We start from the raw sequence: 14,641 nt of genomic DNA on the forward strand, positions 1-14,641 counted from the left end.
GCCATTTCCTAGAACCTATTTGGAGTCAATTGCTGGACTTTGAAAAATCCCAGTTTTTTTTAATATTCTTATCAAATTTGATCGAATACGATGTTACTTTGATACGTATGATACAAAAACGGCCTATTCACCTGAAAAAAACTTGAAACTTTTTTATTTGAATTTAGAAGTTTTTTTTAATTCGAAATTCGACCCTTGATAAAACTGCCCCTTAGTTTTGACTTTGACCGAATGCGCTAAAATTTCGATTTGAACGATTTGAATACAGCCTATTGATTCGAAGTTAAAAACTTCCATTTTTAAAATAAATTTCAATTGGTCTAATTCCCAATTAAGCCGCATGGCAATTGGATGAGCTTAGCTATCCAATCCCTGAGCAGCTCAACCAGGACTTAAACTTTGTGACCAATAAGGGAAGGGAATAGAACAAAGATGCCTCCCACCTGTGCTCCTGCCCTCCCATCCAAAGTCGGCAGCTCTCTGAAAGCAGAGGGTCCCGGTTATTCAAGTGCTGCACAGCCGGGCCCCCCTTACCCTCCGGGCCTGGTACAACACTCCCCCCTGACGGCGGCCCTGGCTACAAGTTACTGCAACAATCCACAGGACTCTTCTCATGCATCTGAGAGGTTCCTAATATTTGCAGTAATCGTAAAGTATTACGATTACAATTGTAAAGTAATCGGTAAGTTTGACTCAGGAACAATTATTAATTCATTGACAGCAGCCATGAGGCACACAGCGTTTTTTGGGACTTAGAAAAATGTTCAACAATTTTTTGCAATTCACCTGGTGGTGAAGGCAAGTCTGGCGCAAGAGGTAACGTTCAGTAAAATCCGCATCTTAGTGAATTTGCGTAGTTACGTCCAATTCTCCAGGCCTTAGGGAGCGTAGTACCACTAGAGCTAGTGCGCCTGTTAGTAAATAGGCGAAATGACTTCACACTGGCGAATTTGCGCTAGCATTAGTCACTTCGAACCTTTAGTGAATTTTCCCCCATAGATTCCATATGGTTTTCCTTCAGCCTGTGGACAAAACAGTTTCACCTTTTTTGAATGGCCTATTCTAAGCAACTTTGCAGTTGGCCTTTATTAGATCTTTTGTATAGTTTTTGAGTTATTTGCCTTCTTCTGACTCTTTCCAGCTTTCAAATGGAAGTCGCTGACCCCATCTAAAAAACAAATGTTCTGGAAGGCTAAAAAATTATTATTATTGCTACTTTTTATTACTCATCTTTCTGTTTCGGGTAAGGTTGCCACCTGGCGGATAGGTTACCGGCCTAGCCGGTAAAATACCTGCCAAAGGCCAGGACTGGTATAACAAATTTCCCGACAATGTAGTTGCTGGTAAATTTGTTATACCCTTAACAAAACCTTGGCCCTCCGCTCCAAACTTTACTTTTCTTTGCCTTCCGGCCACCGCGTGATGTGGCTCCGTGCTTTTTTTGCATCACGACCCCCGCAGCTCCGGCCCCTTTTGCATCACGGTCCACCCCTTTTGTGCCCGTCCTGGGAAAAAAAAAATCCTGAAAAGGTGGCAACCTTAGTTTAGGGCCTAAATGGCAAGCTAGCTCACTCGGAAGGGATAGAGGTGCCAGGCTGAATGGTCGGCCCCCGCACATTTTCAACACATCAAATCTGGCCCTCATTGCAAAAGTTTGGACACCCCTGTCCTAGTTACATTGAAAATAAAGTGAATAGTTCATAATAAAACATATCTATTCTATATGGACTTCTGCATCCCGTTATGAGCTGGATAAACTACTATCAAAGAACCTCATCAAATTGACACACAAACACACACACACACACACACACAATAGTAAGAAATACGCAGACACAGCCATGAATTTAAGGAAAACAACATGTATTTGGTTAAATTTAGTTAACAAAACCAGAAAAAAAAAAAAAAAAACCTAAAAATATGCCATAAAGTTTCCACGCAATTGTGTCAGAACAGCAGCTGTACAAGTGAGAAGTGTTTCATTTACACACAACTAGTGCCGATGAATTTGTGTACAAAGCAGATTATCAATGCTTCAAGCTTCACACGAATATAAAAAAAGTTTTAATTGGTGGGTGTTAAAAATGACAGGCAAGTTATGACTTCATAAAATGCATTTAGTGTGCAATATGTAAAACATTTCTATAAATACTGCTTTTAACCCTTTTGCTGTCAGGACTACCAGGCACGAAGCTGCAGGCTTTTGTGGCAACAAAATGGTTAAGTTCCAGTGTGTGTGACGATGTGTGTTGAACATCCAGCTAGGGATGGAAGGACTCCAGCAGCTCCCAGGTGATACTATTCATCCAGCTTGGGACCATAGTGCCGTCTCCCAGGTATTCACTGGCGCCAAATACGCCATCACAGAGATGACAGTTGCGCCCCCCCCCCCAACAATGTCCTTGCAAAGCAGGGCTCTTCTGGGTCATTGGACGATCTCAAAGTAGTGTAAGATGGCCAGAATATGCTGCGGCATGAAGATATAGCCAGTGTATAACGCCATTCCCACTATCGAAACCAGCATGGAATCTGAAAAATGAAGTTAAGGAAGATAGCGTACTGGCAAAAAAAAAAAAAAAAAACGACATTTATTAAATGGTATACCTATCCATACAATATTAAAGGGTTCACCTTTAAGGTAACTTTTAGTATGTTATGGAATGGCCAATTCTAAGCAACTTTTCAATTGGTCTTTATTCATTATTTTTTATTGTTTTTTATTGTTCACCTTTTTCTTCTGACTCTTTCCAGCTTTCAAATAGGGGTCCTCATCTTAAAAAAATAAATGCTTTGTATGGCTATAAATGTATTGTTACTTTCTATTACCCTCCTATTCATATTCCAGTCTCTTATTCAAATCAGTGCATGGTTGCTAGGGTAATTTGGACCCTAGTTACCAGATTGCTTAAAATTCAAATTTTAGAGCTGCTGAATAAAAAGCTAAATAACTCAAAAACCTTAAATAATAAAAAATGAAAACCAATTGCAACTTGTCTCAAAATATCACTCTCTACATCATACTAAGGGGCACATTTACGAAGCTCAAGTGAAGGATTCGAAGTAAAAAAAACTTCGAATTTCAAAGGTTTTTTTGGGGTATTTTGACCATCGAATAGGCTACTTCGACTACGACTTCGAATCGAACGATTCAAACTAAAAATCGTTCAACTATTCGACCATTCAATAGTCGAAGTACTGTCTCTTTAAAAAAAACTTTGACCACCTACTTCGCCACTTTAAACCTACCGAGCTACAATGTTAGCCTATGGGGACCTTCCCCATAAGCTTTCTAACCTTTTTTTGATCGAAGGAAAATCGTTCGATCGATGGATTAAAATCCTTCGAATCGTTCGTTTGGAAGGATCTAATCGTTTGATCGAACGATTTTTCCTTCGATCGAAGTATTTGCGGTAAATCCTTCGACTTCGATATTCGAAGGATTTTACTTCGATGGTCGAATATCGAGGGTTAATTAACCCTCGATTTCCGACCCTTAGTAAATGGGCCTCCCCAAGTTATCTGAAAGGTGAACAACCCCTTTAAAGGGCAGATTTATTAAGGGTCGAATTAGAAATTCAAATTGTTGTTTTGGTCAACAATTCAAATTGGGAATTACCCAAACTCAAATTCGAGATTTATCAAAGCTTTAACCATGGGAATAATTCGAATTAGACTATTCGTCACCTAAAACCTGCCGAGTTCATGTATAAGTGAATGGGAGAGGTGCAGCGACCAATTTGAAGAGGTTATTAGCCTTCCTGACATTCAAGTTTTTTTTTTTTTATCTTAATTCACATTTAGTCAGATTTGAATTGAATTTGATTAGAGTCGGTAAAATTCTAAACGTTATACGTTAATTATTTCTTAAAGTGGACAGAGAATATCCCGCACCTACTAGAGCTGAAGCTGAAGGGAGCGGCTTGTACATAATCGCACAACATGCAGCAGAGTTTGCCCAGAGTCACATTACCAGCTCCTCAAACAAACAAGGTTCATGGAGTTTACTGTAAAGAGAGAAGCCTGCTGATAAGTAACTATGCAGCCCTTTATCTTCATATAGGGAAGCAGATTTATAAAGGTAAATAAGGCCTCGGCCAAATAACCTGCTTTATCTCCTTTATTGAACATATACGGGTTTAGGATCTGAATGATCCAGAATGCGCAATGACCTGGGGCTTTCTGGATAATTGATCTTTGCGTAATTTGGATCGTCATGTCTTAAGTCTACTAAAAATCATGTAAACATTAAATAAACCCAATAGGCTGGTTTCTCTTCCAATAAGAATTGATTATATCTTCCTTTGGCTCAAGTGCAAGTTACTGTTTTATTATTACAGAGGCGTCTAGAGGCTCAACTAAGTATTAATGTAATATCTCTGTTGTGGTGCCCACATTTATGCACCCGTCTAATTTTGTTATGATGCATATTGCATATTTTCTGTTAATCCAATAAACTTTATGTCACGGCTGAAATACTACTGTTTCCATAAGGCATGTTATATATTAAAAGGAAGTTGCTACTTTGAAAGCTCATCCAATGATAAACAAAACTCCAAAGAATTAAGAGGGGTTCCCAAACTTTTTCACATGACTAAATTGAACACCTGCATGCATGCAATCTTTAGTGGTACCATGGCTCCTTGGCTGTGCACCACCATATACCAGAAAAATAGAACTTACAACTTTCGCACATTGTCTTTTATTAAGCCACAGACTGAATTGTGTTCAATGTTTATGAGCAACAAACTTTCCGTTCCTTAGTAATAAATGGTTTCACACACACACGAAAATGTAAAGGCACAAACCTCTCGTCACATACAGTTAAACTGTGAGATCATTCCAGCTATTCCTATTTTTTTTTTGCATTGTGGTACAGGTATGGGACCTGTTTTCCAGAATGCTCGGGACCTGGGGGATTCCGGATAATGGATCTTTCCAAAATTTGGATCTTCGAACTTTCAGTCTACTAGAAAATCATGTAAACATTAAATTAACCCAATAGGCTGGTTTTGCTTCCAATAAGGATTAATTATATCTTAATTAATCAAGATATAGTCCAAGCTACGGTTTTATTATTACAGAGAAAAAAATTTTTTTTTAAAAATTTGGATTATGTGGATAAAATGGAGTCTATGTGATCATTGGATCCTCAAAGCAACTCTGAAAACAAGATCTGAAAACAAAGATTTTTAAGTATCATGGTTTAGGGGAAGGCTACAAAAAGCTCTCTCTGAGGATTAAACTGTCAGTTTCAACTGTAAGGAATGTAATCATGAAACGGAAGGCCACAGGCACAGTTGCTGTAAAACTGACCATTTGCACAGCAGACGCTCATTGCACCAGCACGGCCCAATTATCATTGCCGCATGTGCCAGTGCCATAAGATGTGCTGATCTAGTGAGCTCTATAAAGCACAAATATATAAAAACAAATGTCCAGAAATTAAAGAAATAATATATGTGCATGTATGGTCAACTTTGGACAGAGAATTGGCTAACTTAGTGCCTTTTATGACATATGGGGGACAATCTGATCACATACAGTCGGATATTTTTTATTTTCGTGCTTCTACATCCGACAGCCAATGTATTTCGATGAGAAACAAACACTAACGATGAAAATGCAGAGGACAGTGTGGTCAGTTGTGAAACGTTTCAAGTAGACGGCAGATCGATTTGAATATATATTATTTATAGTTATATTAGACATGCACAGCAACACCTTGCAGCACTAGTCCTGATAATGCAACGGTATCTAGCAAACTCTTTTGTCATTCTGACCTTATTAGAATATTTAATCAATACAAGGTATGGGATCAGTTATCCAGAATGCTTGGGACCTGGAGTTTCCGGATAAGGGGTCTTTCCATAATTTGGATCTTCATCTTTCTACTAGAAAATCTTTTCTAGAAAAGATTTTTCTAAATATTAAATAAACCCAATAGGCTGGTTCTGCTTCCAATAAGGATCAATTATATCTTAGTTAAGATCAATTACAAGCTACTGTTTTATTATTAGAGAATATTTTTTAAAAATTGGATCATTTGGATAAAAAAAAAAAAAAAAGTATTCTATGGGAGATGTCCTTTCTGTAATTCAGAGCTTTCTGTATTAATTAATTTCCAGAGAAAGGCTTTCATTCCTGTACTGTTCGTTTATATTTTCTGCTACAGAAAGAAATAAAACCGTAATCCCAAACCATATGGCAGGAATCCCTGTTCTCATTTAGCCATCATGTTACACTACCTACTCCAGGGAATATAAAGGATCACAATGCAACAATAAGGGGCAGATTTATGAAGGGTCGAATTTCGATTTTTGAAAAACTTCAAATTCAAAAAGACCAACCGAAATTAAATCGAAGGTGTTTTTTTTTTTGGCCCAATAGGTCTGTTTTTGATCGAATTCAAATCTAATAGCACATTCGAAATTTTCAACCAATTGACTCCAGGTCTTTCATAGGCCAATACTGCAATTCGGGAGGTTTTAGATGGCGAATGGCCAAAGTCGAATTTTTAAAGAGACAGTACATGATAAATTTCGAAATTCTAATTTCTTTCAAATTCAAATAGAATTCGGACTATTCCCTAGTCGAAGTACACAAACATTAGCTCGAAATTCGAATTTTCACTTCGACCTTTGATAAATCGGCCCCTAAGTATGTAATAATAAGTGGTAATAAGAAGTACATTTCCCTTCAACAAACTGAAAGTTGCCATAAGCACAAAGTAGTGAGATGTGGGGCCTCCCAGAGAAAGTGCCTCGTCCCTCTGCTGCCCAAGGCAAAGAATGTGCTACATTATACACACAACATGCAGGGAGGATCACAAGTACTTCTTGGTGAGGTTATTTTGGGAGTTGTTAAACTGCATGTTGCACAGGGCAGATATATGGTGCCATGTATACACTACGCTTTCTGAGTCAACAAACAGGAGATGATTTACAGTAAAGACAAGCACATTTGCCTAAATATTTTGTGTAACCTACAAGCTTGTTTGAAAAGTATGTTAAGCATTTCAAACTGTGCTTAACCTGTTCCTGCTGAAAATATATATACATCAAGATAGAGCACAGAGAGATAGGGCAGAATTTCTATTGTTTATTCCTATACACAAGCGTTCAGCTGGCCGCTCTTACTGAGCTTTCTGAAACCTACTCAATGCCAAGCACTAGATTTACTCATCAGTGATTAAAGGTGGAATCCCTGCCTTTCTCTTCCTTTCCAGAATGACTGACACACCTACAAACGTTACCCGCCCACTCATATCACCAGTTTATTTCTCATTACTTCCGCTAGATTAAAACAAGCATGGCTCAGCGCTATCTCAGGTATGCCAGGGGCTTTTCATTCAGCACTTAAAGGGACGTTACCCTGGGCATTCTTAACGTATGGTTTAGAACTCAAAAAAAAAAAAAATAGGTCCCTTCATCTATACATACATTTTCATGACCCCCTTTTAAACCTAGATGTTACTAATTTAAATGAAATATCTATATAATATAACGCAACACGTGCCCTTTATTGGAGCTCCCCATAGATGTTTTTGATCCCTGCCCATGTTTCAAATAAGGGGTCAGCGTGTCCAAACAGTCCCTGCCTGAAGCACAGTAAGAAGGGGGCAGCCAATCACAGCCCTGCAGTCACACAAGTAGACAGGCTTCGGTTCCCTATCAGGTCAGCCTAACTGCTGATTGGTTCCTATCCTACAGTGCAGTGTGCTTATTGTCACCAGCTCCCCTGCATCAGACAATTCAGCAGGCAGAGAAAGGGAGGGATTATTAGGGTTTTTGCAGAAATATTCAATCAGTCAGCCTGAAACACTACTTTAAGTACAATACTTCTATATCTAAATGAGTAAAATGCACTGGTACAGTACATAATAGGTCTCCTTTGAGCTTGGAAAGTAACCGTACCATTCCCCATTCAAATAAATGTGAAGTGGAGGATCCAGGCATTTATTTGTTGGCAGGCAAGGAATTTACAATCAATGTAAGCCAGGAATGTATTCCCCATCTTGGGTTACAAAAAAACATTTATTCCATAACCATTTACGTTTTACTTTTCCTCTTTGCACAAACTGGCCCCATTAGCTTTCACCCAGGTTCAGTCAGGTTATAACTGGCTCCATTAAAGGGGTTGTTCACCTTCAAACAACTAGTTGGTTTCAGATAGATCACCAAAAATAACGACTTTTTCCAATTACTTTCTATTTCCTATGTGTGACTGTTTTTCTAATATTGAATTGTAAAGTGTAATTTCTCTCCTTCTGAAGCAGCTCTGGGAGGGGGGGTCGCCGATCCTGTAAGCTGTTCTAAATTGATACATTTAGTTGATACATTTGTTATCTTTGTCCCTGCTGAGCCGAAGCTCTGAGTTTCATTACAGGCAGCTGTTAGAATTGATACAATTGTTGCTAATACTCCAGAGATGCTGCTGAGAAATGGATCAACTTAATGCTCCAAAATTGTAACAGTTTAGAGTCTGTACCTGAATTACTGAGCTGCCAGACTCAAACACCAGAGACACGAACATTCAACTTTAAGCTTAGATTTTGGGAAAAACGTAAAAAATAAATAATGGAAAGTAATTGAAAAAAGTCTTTATTTCTGGGGAACAATCTAAAAACAAGTGAATGGAAAAAAGTGTTTGGAAGGTGAACAACCCCTTTAAAGTCTGTGTAAAGTGGAAACATGTTAAAATCCTATATAAGTGAATAGAACCATGGAACAGTCTGTTCTCCCTTTTATGAATAGGCCCCTAGGTCTCCACTTCTCTGCCTGAATGAAGACTACACCCCAGTAACACGGAGTGCACATTGCTTTCATTTCCCAAAATATATGAAGGTCTTGGTTTACCAACAGTAGATTAAATGAATGTGGTTTCCTTAGGCACAAAACAGGTTTCAGGGCAGCACACACTGGAGTTCTCGATTATACGTATAGACTTTTTTTTGTATAAAAGAATACAACACACTGCACACAATGCAAATGTGAATAAGGCTGACTGCTGAATTGTTATACAAATGCTCATGACTTCTCTGTAAGATGCTGATATCAGACTATACACAATAGACTAGTGGCTATATTGCAACACCTGAGGGCATGTACACAAGCGTTTTCAAAAGCAATTGTACCGGTTCTAACTCTCTGTGTCACAGATCATTAGCGGTTACAATAAGCAAACCCTAAAGACTCTACTTTTCCTGGGGTTCTATTGCACTATTAACTGATACATTTTGTAATAAACGTGTTTTTCCATGACATTATCCCTTTAACAAAAATTGCAGGTACTTGGTAGGTAGAACCCAATGGCAGATGTTGTACATGCACATAATGCATCTGGCACAGTTTGTAGTAAATTTACCAGGCAAACACCTTCATTCCAAACTGCACAACATGACATTTAAGTTTGCACTCCATGTAAATGCAGGCTGCTGTAACACAGGGAAAGACAGAGGCCAAAACGCCCTTCTACACCCCCCACTCACGATCATCTTTGGCCATTCAATAGGTCCCTTTAGCCAGTGGCCATAAGCCCATGTGAGAAACCTGAGAAAATTCTGTAAAACAAGAGTAATAATAACAATTCAGCGCTCCAGCTACTTGCATAAACTAGCCAGAGGGTTGGGAATTAGACAATTCTCACAACAAGATAAGCAAACAAGTCCTGAAGAGTTCAGACACTATTAATTAGGGTGGTGTCTTAAATATTTCTCCCACAGTAAACTCTACTTATGTGTTGGGTCATCAGCAGATCCAGAGGACCCCAGGCAACATGGGGCCAATTCAGTAAATGTCAAACCTGCTCAATATCTGTCACGCAGCCTGTCCATTTGGCCCCAAACACGTCAACAGGAATGAAGCCGGCAGCGAATATTGGCCCCTGTATAGACCAACTTTACTCTCACTGATAGTTGGACATGTGCCAATTCCAAGCAGTAGCACTCATGGCTCCAGGGCTTCTAATAGGACTTAGTGCTGCTTACAGATCCTGCTACAATAGGCAGTTGGTTACAGTCACATTCCAGACAATGGCAGGTAACAGGTTTCTACTCCTGCATATATACCCCTCCATACACACACCTGCAAATAAACCCCCTCCATACACACACCTGCAAATAAACCCCCTCCATACACACACCTGCAAATAAACCCCCTCCATACACACACCTGCAAATAAACCCCCTCCATACACACACCTGCAAATAAACCCCCTCCATACACACACCTGCAAATAAACCCCCTCCATACACACACCTGCAAATAACCCCCTCCATACACACACCTGCAAATATACCCCCTCCATACACACACCTGCAAATATACCCCCTCCATACACACACCTGCAAATATACCCCCTCCATACACACACCTGCAAATATACCCCCTCCATACACACACCTGCAAATATACCCCCTCCATACACACACCTGCAAATATACCCCCTCCATACACACACCTGCAAATATACCCCCTCCATACACACACCTGCAAATATACCCCCTCCATACACACACCTGCAAATATACCCCCTCCATACACACACCTGCAAATATACCCCCTCCATACACACACCTGCAAATATACCCCCTCCATACACACACCTGCAAAGGTCTGGACTGAGAATTAAAATAGGCCCTGGCATTTCAGGTACACAGAGGCCCAAACAGCCCCCTAAATACTGACTTTCAACTGCACCTTATAGCAGCCCCTTTTTAGCATTTGCCAGAGTGCACAGATTGCCAGTCCGGACCTGCACCTACATACCCCTCCATACATACATACATACCCCTCCATACATACATACCCCTCCATACATACATACATACCCCTCCATACATACATACATACATACCCCTCCATACATACATACATACCCCTCCATACATACATACCCCTCCATACATACATACCCCTCCATACATACATACATACCCCTCCATACATACATATATACATACCCCTCCATACATACATACATACCCCTCCATACATACATACCCCTCCATACATACATACATACCCCTCCATACATACATACCCCTCCATACATACATACCCCTCCATACATACATACATACATACATACCCCTCCATACATACATACATACCCCTCCATACATACATACATACCCCTCCATACATACATACATACCCCTCCATACATACATACATACCCCTCCATACATACATACATACCCCTCCATACATACATACATACCCCTCCATACATACATACCCCTCCATACATACATACCGCTCCATCCACACCTGCATATCGCTCCATACATACCCCTCCATGCATACCCCCATATCGCTCCATCCATACCCCTCCATCCATACGGCCATATCGCTCCACAGGTCTGGACTGGGATTTAAAATAGGCCCTTGGATTCCAAGTAAAAAGAAGCCCAAACAGCTGCCAGCAGCCACTTAATAGTCATTTTCTATTTACAGCAGCCCATGTGGCATTTGCCAGAGCCCAGTCAGTGGCTGCCTCCATACACACCTGCCCTCTAGTCACTAGATTACCTGTACAGAGGCCTGGCCCTACAGAGAGGCTGTGGCCACAATCTGTTGCTGTATTACAACTGCGGAGAGCTGTAGTTGAAGAGCCGGGAGGCGGCACAGAGCAATAGAAAGACACAGGCTAGTGGCTACCTGAATGAAGATACTGATAACTCTGCAGGCAGAAAGGATACTGAACACTGTTCTCTCCCAGGGCTCCAGCATATAGAGCGCCGTCACCAGAAGGTACTGATAGTACAGCCACGACATGTGACTCCAGGCCCGGCCCAGGGAGCTTCGGGGACCATTTACATCCTCGCACAGGACCTTCATCCTCCAGCAGCAGGTGGATTGGCAGGAACGGAGATTTTAGCAGGATACACTCAGTGCCCCGGATGCTCGAAGTGAAACGGCAACCCGAACTCACTGTACTCTACTAACAACTTCCTCTCACTCTGATTTCACCATGAAGCCGCCCAGTCTCTCAAGCCTTACGCCATATGACGTAACGACCCCGTGATCTCTGCAAGCACTCCCGAGCCCCGCCCACAATCCTTCTGCGCGAAACACAGTGGCGCTTAGGGGAAGGGCGTGGCTACATCCAGCAACTCTTCCCTGCAGCCGCCGCACTGTTGAGACACTGCCTGAAAGAATTTATACTTTATATGTTTAGGACGTTCTGGTTTCTGGAAAACTTCCACACAGCATGAGTTATTTTGATCTTTATAAAGTAAAATAGTGTAGTTCAATTCAAAAGTGCCCTCTAGAGGCCATCCTAAAACTTCAACTTTTTATTTTGTTATTTAGCTTTTTATTCAGCAGCTCTCCACTTAGCAATTTCAGCAATGTGGTTGCTAGGGTCCAAATTCCCCTAGCAACCATGCACTGATTTGAATAAGAGACTGGAATAGGAATAGGTAGGGTTGCCACCTGGCCGGTAAAAATGATGCTTGGTGCCAATGTTATTAATAGGAAAAAACGTCAAGAATATAAGAAGGCCGGTATTTTTTTCCAGAAAAGGTGGCAACCAGGGCTGCTGTTAGAAATCATGGGGCCCTGTACAACATCACAGTTAAAGGACCACACAGACATCAGCGCTCCCCCCACACAAGTTATAAAAAGCTATTGGGGACCAGGGTCCCCCAATAAGTTAAAAAAAATTCAGGCCCCAAAGAAAATTGGTGGCAGGGGCCTATAGACTATTAAAATAATACATTGGTGGCCAGGGGATTAAAAAAAAAAACACACATTGGTGTTCAGAGGAATTGAACTCATGGCTTCAGGACTTCGTCTCCTTTCGTGGCTTTGGGTCTTTTTGCTGCTTCGGGACTTTGGCTTTTCTGAACTTCCGCATTTCGAGTGTTCCGGACTTCGGAAGGAGACGGCACAGCTTCGGTGCTGTCAAGGGGGTCCCGGCTCTTTCGAAAAGTTCAGCACTGCTGGGCCCCCCTTCAGGCCCAGTACACTTGTATCCCCTGTGCCCCCATGATGGCGGCCCTGGTGGCAACCCTACGAATGGGAGAGGCCTGAATAGAAATATGAGGAATAAAAAGTAGCAATAACAATACATTTGTAGCCTTGTAGAGCATTTATTTTTAGACCCCCATTTGAAAGCGGAAAAGAGTCAGAAGAAGAAGGCAAATAATTCAAAAACTATAAAAAAAATGAAGACCAATTAAAAAGTTGCTTAGAATAAACCATTTTATAACATGCTAAAAGTTAACTTAAGGGCGGAGACACACGCTGCTGTTTCAAGAGATTAGTCGCCCAGCGACAAATCGCTTCTTCTTCTGGTGACTTATCTCTCCAAAGTCTGCTTTCCCACCAGCTAGAATGTAAATCATCTGTGGGATGGCACTCAGATCGCTTTGGCTTTCCGAAGTCGTCCGAAGTTTCCTCGTCTTCGGAAAACAAAGTGTTCCGAGTGCCATTCCACAGGCTCATTCAAGTAACTGATTCCAGTACAAATAAAATAACTGCCAGAAAACCTGCATGTAGAGAGACAGGATTTCTTGTGATTTTAATAGAGTGAGCTCTAATGCATCTTCTAGGCAAAAGGAACCCCCCTACAGGATATATTGGATCTAACTGTCAATGAATATCTGACACCCAACTGCTGCATGAAGAGAGAATGAAGAGAAACAGATGCTAAGAGAGGAATAGTGAATATATACCATATATATATATGTTATCATTGTTTTATGAAAAGGATCAAAAACTAGGGATGCACCACAGCCAGGATTCGGTCTTTTTTAGCAGGATTTGGATTGGGCCGAATCCTTGTGCCTGGCCGTACCGAATCCGAATTTGGCATGCAATTTGTGGGGAGGGCGGGATTTCACGTGACTTTTTGTTACAAAACAAGGAAGCAAACCAATTTTTTATTTGGCCGAATCCAAAGTAGTGGATTCGGTGCATCCCTATCAAAAACCTTTTGACATTGTATAAAAAAATATGCCTGACACATTGCGTGCCTATTAATCACAGGCTCAGAATCATTTGATATTCTCTCCAAGCTGAAGGTCTGGGACAAGGGTACCTGTGTGATATGTGTCCAACATAGTTCAAGTCACCTGATTTAATTGTAAATAAGCCTTATATCACTATATCACTAATGTATGCCAGTACTATGATGGGGGTATATGCCCCAATTGCTTTCTATTACTCTGGAATATCATATGTAAAATCCTGCTTTATATATAACAGGTGATATTCTGAGACAATTTGCATTCGGTTATCATTTTTTATTATTTGTGGTTTTTGAGTTATTTAGCTTTTTATTCAGCAGCTCTCCCGTTTGCAATTTCAGACATCTGGTTGCTAAGGTCCTAGTTACCCCAGCAACATGCATTGACTTGAATAAGAGACTGGAATATGAATAGGCGAGGCCTGAGATGAAAGAGCAGTACTAAAAAGTAGCAATAACAATACCATTGTAGTCTTACAGAGCATTTGTTTTTAGATGGGGTCAGTGACCCCCATTTGAAAGCTGGAAAGTCAGAAGAAAAAGGCAAATCATTCGAAAAAACTATAAAACATAAATAATGAAGACCAACTGAAATTTTAATTAGAATTGGCCATTTTATAACATACTAAAAGTTAAATTAGAGACCAGCAAAGTGCTGGGAATAATG

General features: G+C 40.6%; 2 protein-coding genes across 2 annotated transcripts in view; both read right to left on the reverse strand.

Moving 5' to 3' along the window:
- LOC108700312 overlaps positions 1-14,641 on the reverse strand; it is a 782,191-nt gene that overhangs the window by 612,648 nt on the left and 154,902 nt on the right. The window lies entirely within an intron of this gene.
- sptssa.S (serine palmitoyltransferase small subunit A S homeolog) lies at positions 1,843-11,998 on the reverse strand. The gene is given in 2 exon segments (NM_001094202.1): positions 1,843-2,529; positions 11,702-11,998. Coding segments are annotated over 2 exon segments (243 nt in total). The 5' UTR covers positions 11,841-11,998; the 3' UTR covers positions 1,843-2,425.

Source organism: Xenopus laevis, chromosome 8S (genome assembly GCF_017654675.1).
Source record: "Xenopus laevis strain J_2021 chromosome 8S, Xenopus_laevis_v10.1, whole genome shotgun sequence".
NCBI classification, from domain to species: Eukaryota; Metazoa; Chordata; class Amphibia; order Anura; family Pipidae; genus Xenopus; species Xenopus laevis.